This window comes from Dendrobates tinctorius, unplaced genomic scaffold (assembly GCF_039654945.1).
Source record: "Dendrobates tinctorius isolate UK_male_01 unplaced genomic scaffold, ASM3965494v1 ptg000027l, whole genome shotgun sequence".
Lineage (NCBI taxonomy): Eukaryota > Metazoa > Chordata > Amphibia > Anura > Dendrobatidae > Dendrobates > Dendrobates tinctorius.
In genome coordinates, this window is record NW_027361695.1 from 9,088,184 (window position 1) to 9,101,582 (window position 13,399).

Below are 13,399 nucleotides of genomic sequence, written 5' to 3' on the forward strand. Positions count from 1 at the left end.
GAAGACGGCGCAAGCTGTTGAGCTCAGACGGCTGCCCGCAGAAGGGTCTGCCGAACCCCCGTTTATCCCACTGTAATTTCATGTATGGTGGCTTTTAAGACTGTATGGCAACAAAACTGCAGCGTTAGGTATCCACGAAATTGGGATAGGATAGGGCCTAACTTACTGATTTGCTGATGGTCCCACCACTTGACTCCCCAGTGATCCTGAGAATGAGGCACTACAGCAGGGTTCCCCAACTCCAGTCCTCAAGGCCCACCAACAGATCATGTTTTCAGGATTTCCTTAGTATTGCTCAGGTGATAATTGCATCACCTGTACAATACAAGGGAAATTCTGAAAAGATGACCTGTTGGTGGGCCTTGAGGACTGGAGTTGGGGAACCCTGTACTACAGGACCCTGTCCCAAAGGGGCTTCCCAAAATCACAAGTTATCTCCTATTGGCTTCACTTTTGTGAATACCTCTTTTAAAGAATTCCAAAACTATTGGTCACATTTTCGAGGTGGTGGTGGTGTGTTCTTCAGCAATGTTGGGAGTCGCCATAGCTATTCTTCCATAGCTTTTCTTTTCAGCATCAGACATTATAGAGGTTTCAGATCGGGGTGTACTAAAGAAAGAGAGAACCGTATGGTCCTTGTACCCATAACCACTGAACGTGTTTGTACGTTTTGTGGAAAGATTGGCTATAGACCCAGATGAGCTTCTGTCCTTCAGCTTCAAGTGAAAAGACTTCCAGGCTTGGGATTGCCAAATTGGTGGCTTATTCAGTCAGACGGGTGGTTACACTGATATGTGGGATCTGCCCAATATAGTATACATTGTTAAACTACATTTAATCCCACTTAGAATATTACATTTACAATTGGAACATTTTGTATTCCTTTTTGACTCCTGAAGAAGAGCTACTGATGAGAATTTCCATCGATCAGTAGCATCTACTCTTCAGTATTCACTTCTTTCATTTGCAACCATTGAATTTTCCAGCACAGTAATTAATAAGGAGCTTGAACCCGATGGCCACCAGTATAAAAGGTTACTAATTACATATCGAATGAAAAACCAAACTTTAGGAAAGGAGGGGAAGGGGGTGAAGGCAGTGGAAAATAGGATTAGATGGTTCACAAAGGGCTAAGCGGCTTTCTGCAGAGTATTTACTGTTGAAACTAAATCAATAGGTCTGTATTGTCACTACAGAGAGTATAAAACTCTATTAAAAAAAATCAATCTGTTTTACAGGCTAATTAATGTCCAGATCAATCCGCATTAACCTGCAATTAAATAGACCGAGTAGACGGCAGCAATGGATTTTCTGCTTTGCAGACGGCAGGAATCTCAGCCTGCAGATCGGGCATTGTACTTTTTTTTTACTTCTACGGATGATTGGTTTTATTGGTTGCATCATTTCTTATTCATTATGAACGCATCAACTATATAAAACATATAAAATACACACTTAATAAACTCTTCCCATGGGATCCACTTTATTCTGCACCCCACATCCCAAGGCTTTCGAAGACTGTAGGACCGCATAAATAAATTCAATACAGATGGATAATACATGGAACGGTTCCCCTCAGAGAATAGTATGTTGTAGACTGATCATGACCATCTTCCTTCCAAATAGTGGGCCATGGGCTTTAATGATGTGTCCATAGGCCCTCCCGTGTCTGCGGACATAATGAGATCTGAAACACTGCCGAGCAAATCCAGGCAAATTTCAGCTCTGGCTCATTGATGGATGTCCTAAACTAACAAAACCCACTCACCGTTCCTCATTCTTGAAACATACCTCCAGTTTCAGAAATTTTTTGATATATTTTACTGACATGTCAGAAGTTGGTGTGGGACGCTCACCAAAACTCAAAGGGGCATTGTGCCTTTTTGAAGAGTTGGACACATCCATGGAGGCACAATGCTCAGCTGACCTCTTCGGCTCCTTGGTTTTCAGCATTCGGTTGGGAAAAGTTTTCCGAAACTGTTGGTAAGCTTAAAGTCCTCTAACTGGTCATTCAAGAAAATGGAACGTCGGAGCTCACACACTAAGGCCTTAGGAAGTGACATCATGACCACAAATGGAAGCAAAGTGCAGGTCCTCCTGAGATTCACATTCTGGATCTCCCACATATATTCGAAAACCTCTTATCCTCCCCATCAGATGATGTTTCCCGTGTTTAGTTTTCAAAACCAAAAAACGATGGCTCACCACACCTGCCTCAGTAATATCCTGAGTGCACGGTAGCTTTAGCAGGAAAGGGAATATATCCAAAAAACAAAGAAAAGTCATCTTAGGATCATTACTTTACATCTGCAAAAAAATGACAAAATCATCAAAACATTCCGAAACGCGTCAGATGGTTTAATGAATTGCCATTTTTGTACACCGACTCCTAGTAAAGTAATAATCCTATGAAAATGGAGTGCCAACGTTTCTTCGTTTTGTCCTGTGCCGTATTACGACACGAGGTTTGCATGCTCTTCCACCGGCGAACAACTGTTAAAATGTTACAGCCTTCTATTTTCTCTATCTCTTCCCCCTATCCTCTATCTCTTCATCTCTTGCTTCTATTAGACATTAAAATTACAGATCAATATAATTTTAAGCTTTTAACCCAACTCGTAAACCCAGACCTAACCACAATAATCCCGAAACGGCCTCAACGTAATTCCCGCTTAATGCCTAAAATATGTAATCCTGAGTAACACTAAAAAAGAGCAGCAAACGCAATTATTGTTAACAAAGGCGTCCACCTCATGCTACACATTAGGGACAAACTAGTTTAATCAAGGTTAGTACTTTTGGGCGAATTGCTTACATGCGGCACATTTGGTAGCAATTATGCATCTGGCACCTAATCACAGTAATAATGGTGGTATTTCCAACGTTCTTATTGCCCTATTTGGTATTCAGGATTCACAAGCTGTTTCGAATTATTTAGCTGTGATTCACTTTGAAACTCTGTAGAATGCATCTGATAGATATTACTAAACACTTCGGCTTCCCTCTAGTCAAGTACAGTCATGTGGCTCCAAACTCCATATCAAAGTTTTCCTTTGTCTCTGTCTTCCCAAAGATCTCGGCAGAATATTGACTCTTGCTTAAAATGAACGGGCATTGTCTCTCGTTGACCGGGCCGGTGGGGAATCTTCATTTTATTTTTTGGCAAATTCCCATTGACATTCGATGACATTTAACTCGGGTCTCCAGATGTCTGAGATGCTTATCTGATATTTAGGGTCTTCAGTCTAATTTAGTTCATGACGTCGCGGAGTCTAAGAAACGTCAGAGGTGCGCAAGTGAAGTCTGGGCCTCCTTGTCCAGTTGCCACAGAGAACCAGATTAGAAACTGGATCAGGACAACACAAATTTTTAGCTCAACTCTAAAAGAAACATCATTATCGACTGGGAGCGAGCATCTGTAATGCCCTATGGGTGGGGGCGCATGTCCCATTCATTGTCTATGGGATTGCCTGTCCTAAAGACAATAAATTAAGCTATGGCGCTCTATTTCAGAGCCCTTCTCTTGGTGTTGGTGGATGTCCTAGTGATTAGAATCCCACCGATCAGCAAGCTATTACTTATCCTGTACATTGAATGTTGGGAATAACCTTTGAAATTAGCTATTTTTGTTCTTAGCAGATATGATCCACTCTAAAGCACTGTGCACACTGGATAGCTGTCGGCGGACATCAATCTCTTCCAAGTCTACCCCCCAAACAGGAAAGCTTGGCCGAGCGCTTCTTGATGAGTGAACCTCTGGCAGACTCCTCTGTCAGCTGCTCATCTCCCATTGAGCACAGGAATCAATCGATGGAAATGCAACATGCCTTCATCTCTCGGGGAAGATTTGGGTGACCCCATACACATTAGACTCTTGGCTGACTGGCGGCTTCGTCCCACTTTAGGCCTTTTAAGCTTACCATTCACAGAAGATAAAGGTCAGCTGAGCGTTCGCTTAGCAAACGTCGTTCTCTCCTGACTCCCCGTGCCCGTGGGCGCTTAATGTTAATGCGTTTTTCAACAGGAGACGAGCAAGCGCAATATTGCTTTGGCAGCCGCTCCTCTACCTTGAAAACAAAAGGCTTGGCTATTGAAATTCTACCTGCTCGATCCTCCTCTCCTCCGACATCATCCATCGGGAGCCACCATACTCTTTTTAGATTTAGCCAGGTTGGCCAACTTTGATCTAAGCCTCCCGGCTTAAAGGGAATCTGTCACCTCAATTTGGCGGGCTATTTAAATGCCTTCTGTCTTGTCCGATGGGTGGTGTTTCGTCGCCTTTCCTCCACCTCATCCTTGGCCGCCGTCCGCAATATTTTCTGGAATTTGAGTAGTTGTCCTCCATAGTCGGCGCGTGCGGGCAAAGCCGAAAAGCATTACTGCGCATGCGCCGTTGAACTATGTCCTGGAAGTATTTCGCGGTGTTCCGTGACATAGTTCAACGGCGCATGCGCAGTAACACTTTTGGGCTTTGGCCGCAGTTGGGCAAAGCATGCTGCGCGTGCGCGAGGCAAGATTGCATTGCCCGCCAAATTGAGGTGACAGATTCCCTTTAAACCATATTGAACTAGTAGACAGATCTGTAGAGTAGTTTTCATCTTTGTTGGGGGGGTCCTCAATGAGATGGGAGCTTATTGACAGACTATAGAAGTAATTGGCTATTAAATGGAAAGTTCTAGTACCATTGAGTCCACCTGAATTTTTACAGACTTGGGGGGGGGGGGGGGGGGGGAACTATAGGAGCTTTGGATGTCTGCTCGCGAGAATTGAAGACTGTCCAACTGCATTGTTAAAATCCAGTTTAATCACTAACAGTTACTAATGATGGCTGAGTATTTTTTCATTTCAAATTTATTTTTTTTAAGGTTTTTCTACGATTGTAAAGCAAATCCATTCCAGGTTGTAACTCCACAGTTAATTTTGTTTGGTGCGTTCTAAGTATTTGGCTCTTAAAGATCATAATCTTAATACATCTCCATAAATCCCCGCTCCGTGTCTTATTGTGCAGTTTTTAATAATCGCACTCTTGTAAAGTCGCCATGACTTTTTTTTTTTTTAAATTAATTTGCGTAATGTTTGATCCGTACATAAAACTAAATCATAGAAGCGCAAGGATGGTATGAAAGCGAAGCACACTTCATTGGGTGGGTTTTCACTAAATTGTAGACTCAAGTTTGACAAATGTGGTACCATATTTGTTCCCAGTGTGCATATTTGTGTTCCCGACAAGAAGAACTAGCATAGGGACATATGTGAGTGATTTATATAGATAAAACGAAGTTTAAATGAAAGTCATCATGTGCTTGGAAGCTGTCCATTCCTGGGAGCAAGTCGCGGCTCCTTGTGGCCTCCTGGATTCAGTCACTGGCCCGTCCTTGTGTTTTTGGATTAAATTCCCACCTGAAAAAACACAACATCTGCAGCCGGCCTGAGAATTCGGCCAGCTTCCCTCGGGAATCACTGACTCTGCAGATTCATGGAGATGATGATATGAAAGTGTTCATTTCCTGTGGGATGAATACAAGCCAAAGAGGCGCAGTTGACCCCAATGTAACGGACCCCCAGGCCTCGAGGTGCCGTTACCCTGTATCTTCTGAGGTCCCATAGAGTAGGATGCACAGAATGCCACAGACCGCCAGGGGCTCATCAACAAGTGGCCAGGAATACATGTTACTTTACTTTGGTGGTTTTATGTCCATACAGATTAGGACCTTTTGTATTTTTTGCAGGCACCACAATAAGATTCGTAATATCGAGCTGAGAGACCTGACGCCGTACACATCACTGGAGACCCTGGACTTGAGCTCCAATGACATCACAGAAATCCGAAGTGGTTCATTCCCCTCTCGTCTTCGTATAAAAGACCTGTAAGTATCTAGCTATCGACCGTACTTGTGTACATATATTGGTGCTGACCAAGTGTTCACATCACGAAAAGTGCAACATGTCAGCTGTTTTTGCCACATTCCAAGCAGTTAAACTATTAATTTACTTTATCTATTTTGATGTGTCGTACTCTGTCTCACTCTGACAATTTCTGACTCTGGTGGACTCTAGGATGAGGTCTTTCTTACTCTGGTGCTTTTGCTTGCTAGCCTTAGCGCTGTTGTTTGCTTGTTCTGGTGCTCCTGCTTCCTCGTTTGCTCCTGCTTCCTCGTTTGCTCCTGCTTCCTCGTTTGCTCCTGCTTCCACTTCATTGGCTCTGGCTCCCCGCCCCTCGTCTCTCGCGCGCCCTGGCTCCCCGCCCCTCGTCTCTCGCGCGCCCTGGCTTCCCGCCGATCGTCTATCGCGCGCCCTGGCTCCCTCTTTTGCTGTGACACATTCTTCCTTGTGTGCTTTTGATCGCTTTCAACTTTCTGAACTAGGCTCTGACTTTTGGTTACTGTGGTCATTGAATTTAAGACCTCATTCATTCACAAGTCAGTTTTTCATGTACAAGTGCTATCTTTTTTCTTCACGGCTTGTCCTTGTACCTATGACCGTCTTTGGGGATGTTTACATGTCACAATTTTTCCTCTGACCGAGTAATCAGTGCAAAATCGCAGAGACACGTACGATATTGATCCAAGTCTACGATCAAAATTGGCAATGCAAGTCTATGGGTCTGTGAAAAAATCAGATGCCATCCATGTGCTGTCCATTTTTCCACTGACTGATAGAAGGTGGAGATTTTTTTTTTTTTTCGATCAGTGAAAAATAAAAACGATGAAACTAACGTCTGAATAAGACCTAAGGCTTGGGCTTCGTGTTGACTTTTGGCCAAAAATTGGGGATTGCTGTAATTGATTCATGAAGAAGAAGTTAAATATGATCATTTCAAGATTTTTCAGTGACCTCGGATGTTCTTACAGGTGTCCTTTTCCCACGTAGTGACATAGTCAGAGTCCAGGGAACCTGCCACTTTGCTGTGAGCACTTTCCCCGGTGCATCTACAGCCATGGATCTAGGACATACTGTTCTGGAGCTTCTAACTTGTCGATCATTTTTCTCGTTGACCTTCAGGGCGGCACGCCTGGCTCTGTAGAGAGAGTGCGCGTCCATTCTTCAGAAATATGCCGTTTGCTACACTTTTGAAATAGTTGACATTTTATTTCATTTTTCTACAAATGTCTTTTTTTTTTTTTTATTTTTTTAATTCCTTTTCTACAGCAACCTGGGGAGCAACAAGCTGAGCAGCCTGGAGTCTGGATCATTTGACAACCTGTCACGGTCTCTGCTTACACTTCGTCTGAGCAAAAACAGAATCTCGCAGCTTCCTGTCAAAGCGTTTAAGCTCCCCTTACTAACCCAACTGTAAGTACGGGCGCGCGCCCGCCCTGCACATGCCGCGCCGCTGGGATCACTGTGCCCACTGTGATCGTCTCTGTAATGCCCTGTGTTCATTAATGCAAAAACAACACCCAATAAACCATGTAATTCTCAGATAAATGGCTATTTTTGTAAAGATTATGGGCCCGATTTCAGCTAATAAAGCCACAGCCTGGGAGACTCGGAGCCGATCGGGGGGCCTCTCGGCCTCAGACGGCCTTTAATGTCATCGGTAATTTTATCACGTGCCTTGGTTGGGGTCTGGCGCAGAACTAACATGGTCCGACCACACAAGGGCTGATCAGGCAGGAAATGTTCTACAAGGTGATAGTAAAATATAAATCTCCTTTTGTTTTGGTAATAAAACTTTGCGGAGAGTTTCCAAGTTTAGAGTGATTATTGTAATGACATTGTCTGACTGTGGGGTACGCTGCGGTACAGGTGGTAGACGGCCATTGACGAGAAAACACGTAACACTGCAATACACCAAATGGCGTATAGTACAGTAGCTATATTCTTGTACATAGGGGCAGTATTATAGTAGTTATATTCTTGTACATAGGAGCAGTATTATAGTAGTTATATTCTTGTACATAGGAGCAGTATTATAATAGTTATATTCTTGTACATGGGGCAGTATTATAGTAGTTATATTCTTGTACATAGGAGCAGTATTATAGTAGTTATATTCTTGTACATAGGAGCAGTATTATAATAGTTATATTCTTGTACATGGGGCAGTATTATAGTAGTTATATTCTTGTACATAGGAGCAGTATTATAGTAGCTATATTCTTGTACATAGGGTCAGTATTATAGTAGTTATATTCTTGTACATAGGGTCAGTATTATAGTAGTTATATTCTTGTACAAAGGGGGCAGTATTATAGTAGTTATATTCTTGTACATAGGAGCAGTATTATAGTAGCTATATTCTTGTACATAGGGGACAGTATTATAGTAGTTATATTCTTGTACATAGGGGTAGTATTATAGTAGTTATATTCTTGTACATAGGGGTAGTATTATAGTAGCTATATTCTTGTACATAGGGGACAGTATTATAGTAGTTATATTCTTGTACATAGGGGACAGTATTATAGTAGTTATATTCTTGTACATAGGGGTAGTATTATAGTAGCTATATTCTTGTACATAGGGGACAGTATTATAGTAGTTATATTCTTGTACATAGGGGTAGTATTATAGTAGTTATATTCTTGTACATAGGGGGCAGTATTATAGTATTTATATTCTTGTACATAGGGGCATTATTATAGTATATTCTTGTACATAGGGGACAGTATTATAGTAGTTATATTCTTGTACATAGGAGTAGTATTATTGTAGTTATATTCTTGTACATAGGAGCAGTATTATAGTAGTTATATTCTTGTACATAGGGGGCAGTATTATAGTATTTATATTCTTGTACATAGGGGCAGTATTATAGTAGTTATATTCTTGTACATAGGGGCAGTATTATAGTAGTTATATTCTTGTACATAGGGGCAGTATTATAGTAGTTATATTCTTGTACATAGGGGGCAGTATTATAGTATTTATATTCTTGTACATAGGGGCAGTATTATAGTAGTTATATTCTTGTACATAGGGGCAGTATTATAGTAGTTATATTCTTGTAAATAGGGGCAGTATTATAGTAGTTATATTCTTGTACATAGGGGCAGTATTATAGTAGTTATATTCTTGTACATAGGGGGCAGTATTATAGTATTTATATTCTTGTACATAGGGGCAGTATTATAGTATATTCTTGTACATAGAGTCAGTATTATAGTAGTTATATTCTTGTACATAGGGGGCAGTATTATAGTAGTTATATTCTTGTACACAGGAGCAGTATTATAGCAGTTATATTCTTGTACATAGGAGCAGTATTATAGCAGTTATATTCTTGTACATAGGAGCAGTATTATAGTAGTTATATTCTTGTACATAGGGGGCAGTATTATAGTATATTCTTGTACATAGAGTCAGTATTATAGTAGTTATATTCTTGTACATAGGGGGCAGTATTATAGTAGTTATATTCTTGTACACAGGAGCAGTATTATAGCAGTTATATTCTTGTACATAGGAGCAGTATTATAGCAGTTATATTCTTGTACATAGGAGCAGTATTATAGCAGTTATATTCTTGTACATAGGAGCAGTATTATAGTAGTTATATTCTTGTACACAGGAGCAGTATTATAGCAGTTATATTCTTGTACACAGGAGCAGTATTATAGCAGTTATATTCTTGTACATAGGAGCAGTATTATAGTAGTTATATTCTTGTACATAGGGGGCAGTATTATAGTATTTATATTGTACATAGGGGCAGTATTATAGTAGTTATATTTTTGTACACAAGGGCAGTATTATAGTAGTTATATTCTTGTACATAGGGGCAGTATTATAGTAGTTATAGTCTTGTACATAGGGGCAGTATTATAGTAGTTATATTCTTGTACATAGGGGGCAGTATTATAGTAGTTATATTCTTGTACATAGGGGCAGTATTATAGTAGTTATATTCTTGTACATAGGGGCAGTATTATAGTAGTTATATTCTTGTACATAGGGGGCAGTATTATAGTATTTATATTCTTGTACATAGGGGCATTATTATAGTATATTCTTGTACATAGGGGGCAGTATTATAGTAGTTATATTCTTGTACATAGGAGTAGTATTATTGTAGTTATATTCTTGTACATAGGAGCAGTATTATAGTAGTTATATTCTTGTACATAGGGGGCAGTATTATAGTAGTTATATTCTTGTACATAGGGGGCAGTATTATAGTAGTTATATTCTTGTACATAGGGGCAGTATTATAGTAGTTATATTCTTGTACATAGGGGCAGTATTATAGTAGTTATATTCTTGTACATAGGGGCAGTATTATAGTAGTTATATTCTTGTACATAGGGGGCAGTATTATAGTATTTATATTCTTGTACATAGGGGCAGTATTATAGTAATTATATTTTTGTAAATAGGGGCAGTATTATAGTAGTTATATTCTTGTACATAGGGGCAGTATTATAGTAGTTATATTCTTGTACATAGGGGGCAGTATTATAGTATTTATATTCTTGTACATAGGGGCAGTATTATAGTATATTCTTGTACATAGAGTCAGTATTATAGTAGTTATATTCTTGTACATAGGGGGCAGTATTATAGTAGTTATATTCTTGTACACAGGAGCAGTATTATAGCAGTTATATTCTTGTACATAGGAGCAGTATTATAGTAGTTATATTCTTGTACATAGGGGGCAGTATTATAGTATTTATATTGTACATAGGGGCAGTATTATAGTAGTTATATTCTTTTACACAGGGGCAGTATTATAGTAGTTATATTCTTGTACACAAGGGCAGTATTATAGTAGTTATATTCTTGTACATAGAGGGCAGTATTATAGTAGTTATATTCTTTTACACAGGGGCAGTATTATAGTATTTATATTCTTGTACATAGGGGCAGTGTTATAGTAGTTATAGTCTTGTACATAGGGGCAGTATTATAGTAGTTATATTCTTGTACATAGGGGGCAGTATTATAGTAGTTATATTCTTGTACATAGGGGCAGTATTATAGTAGTTATATTCTTGTACATAGGGGCAGTATTATAGTAGTTATATTCTTGTACATAGAGGGCAGTATTATAGTAGTTATATTCTTGTACACAGGGGCAGTATTATAGTAGTTATATTCTTGTACACAGGGGCAGTATTATAGTAGTTATATTCTTGTACATAGAGGGCAGTATTATAGTAGTTATATTCTTGTACATAGAGGGCAGTATTATAGTAGTTATATTCTTGTACATAGGGGCAGTATTATAGTAGTTATATTCTTGTACATAGGAGCAGTATTATTGTAGTTATATTCTTGTACATAGGAGCAGTATTATAGTAGTTATATTCTTGTACATAGATGCAGTATTATAGTAGTTATATTCTTTTACACAGGGGCAGTATTATAGTAGTTATATTCTTGTACATAGGGGGCAGTATTATAGTAGTTATATTCGGGCAGTATTATAGTAGTTAGTCTTGTGCATAGGGGCAGTATTATAGTAGTTACAGCTTTGTAGTGGTAGCTACATTCTTGTACATTGTTTTAATCTCTAGGGTGGTATTATGGCCCTGTGGCATGACGGGAGTGAGTATTTAGCTCAGTAGGACAGACAGTAAAGTTGTCCTGTTGATTGATGTCACAGATCTGTGTAGTAAGCCGCTCTGCCCATTATGTGTATCATTGTATAATTGTGTTTGCAGTCATGTTGTTACTTCTACCCTCGCAATAACCTGTCAGTAACAGAAACCTTTTCCAGGCTGGGCAGGATCCCTACTTTTAATTAACTGCAATGCACTTCTGGCATAGTTTGCTCCTGGGACTTATTTAATAATAAGAAAGTCATGTTTGGTTTCTTTCGAGCTGTTCATCGGGAGATTTGTTTAACTACGCGAGTATCACTTTACTACCAATTCAGACTGACAAGGCGGAGGGAACAATCGGCGTGTTCAGATCCTTCTTGTTCTTCTGTAGAAAGGCCTATAGTCTTGCAGGTCCTCATTTCCCCATGGAGGTGTAGATGGGGGAGAGAGATTAGGGAGCCATGCGATCCGATTGTCCAGGCCTTTATCCCTTACGCCGTGCGCTCCAGGCTCTGTGTCGCGGCGCGGGCTGACGACCAGCGAGCAAGGCAGCACTGTGACATGACCGGTCTCTATTTGTAGGGAACTCAACCGGAATCGGATTCGCCTGATAGAGGGACTCACGTTCCAGGGACTGGACAGCTTGGAAACGTTAAAGTTACAGCGTAACAATATCAGCAAACTCACTGATGGGGCCTTTTGGGGACTTGCAAGGATGCAGATTCTGTAAGTATTAAAAAAAAAAAGAATCCTAATAGTATTTTTGATAAAGGTTTCCGTTACTGCTGGGCATAGAGTGAAATGAAGGTCTGACGCTTCCAAATTCCAGTGAAGATAAATGTAAAAATTCTTACTTCCTTCTCCCACCAGTAGGGGGAGCTGCCTGCACATTGTTTATACATTGAGTTCAATAGTAAAAAAAAAAAACCAGGCTCTGAAGCTCCCTCTAGTGGAGGCTGCACTCAGCTAGAAGTTGGTATTTTTTTTTTCCTAACCCATTAGTAAGTTAGAGTTTTTCTGCATGTGAAATGATTGCATGTAGGAAACGTGCAGCATTTCAGTTATTGTTTTTTTGCAAATTCCTTAGATGCCACAGTCTAGTTGACTAAGGCATCCAAGGGGGTATGAATCGCTGTCCTGTATCGGCTGGGTGCATGTTTTCCCTAGAAGCGTTGTGTGTGCCGGTACCTCATCGGCCGGTCTACTCATATCATAAACTTTCTATAATGCTTCTCTTGCCCGGGGTGATTAATGGATATGGCGGGGTCCCGCTTTGAATGCAGCGGCTGCGTTTTGCAGGTTACGGGTCTGGATCCTTCCAGTTGAACTTCCACAGCTGAATAAATGTTAGGTAAACAGTGACAATCTTGTTTCTATCTGCAGCGAATATTTGTATGATGAATGTATATACGGCATGGAAAGGCTGTGCTCTAACCGCCGGTTTCATCCTCTCTCCTTCCTCCCGCTCGCCTGTCTCTGCAGACATCTGGAACATAACAGCTTGACAGAAGTGAACAGCGGATCTCTTTACGGGCTCAGATCCTTGCAGCAACTGTACCTCAGCAACAACTCGATATCCAAAATCCGCTCCGGAGGCTGGAGCTTCTGCCAGAAACTGCAAGAGCTGTAAGTGATTCCGACACCTCCGAGTACCCTCCTTATAGTAATGGAAGTCACAGCTGCTGTCCTCTGATGTAGGATGGATCAAAAATAGCAGCGGTAATGCAAAATGTAATATAGGGTTGTTACAATGTATGGGTGACCCTAAACTGTATCAACCTGCAGTCCAGGAGCGCTTACTGGAAGTTTAGGGTCTATACGAAGGGTTAGCAATAGAACTTAGCAGGATTTGCAGGTACCCTGGACCAGCAGTCACGTCAGTAGTCCATGGCTGCTGGAGCAAAGCCCTG

General features: G+C 40.6%; 1 protein-coding gene across 2 annotated transcripts in view; it reads left to right on the plus strand.

The window, feature by feature from the left end:
- LRIG1 (leucine rich repeats and immunoglobulin like domains 1) overlaps window positions 1-13,399 on the plus strand; it is an 84,937-nt gene that overhangs the window by 53,395 nt on the left and 18,143 nt on the right. For both annotated transcript variants that reach the window (XM_073569747.1, XM_073569748.1), the window contains 4 exons: window positions 5,730-5,867; window positions 7,150-7,293; window positions 12,072-12,215; window positions 12,972-13,115. In XM_073569747.1, the coding sequence (XP_073425848.1) occupies window positions 5,730-5,867; window positions 7,150-7,293; window positions 12,072-12,215; window positions 12,972-13,115 (570 nt within the window). The remainder of the gene's footprint in view (window positions 1-5,729; window positions 5,868-7,149; window positions 7,294-12,071; window positions 12,216-12,971; window positions 13,116-13,399) is intronic.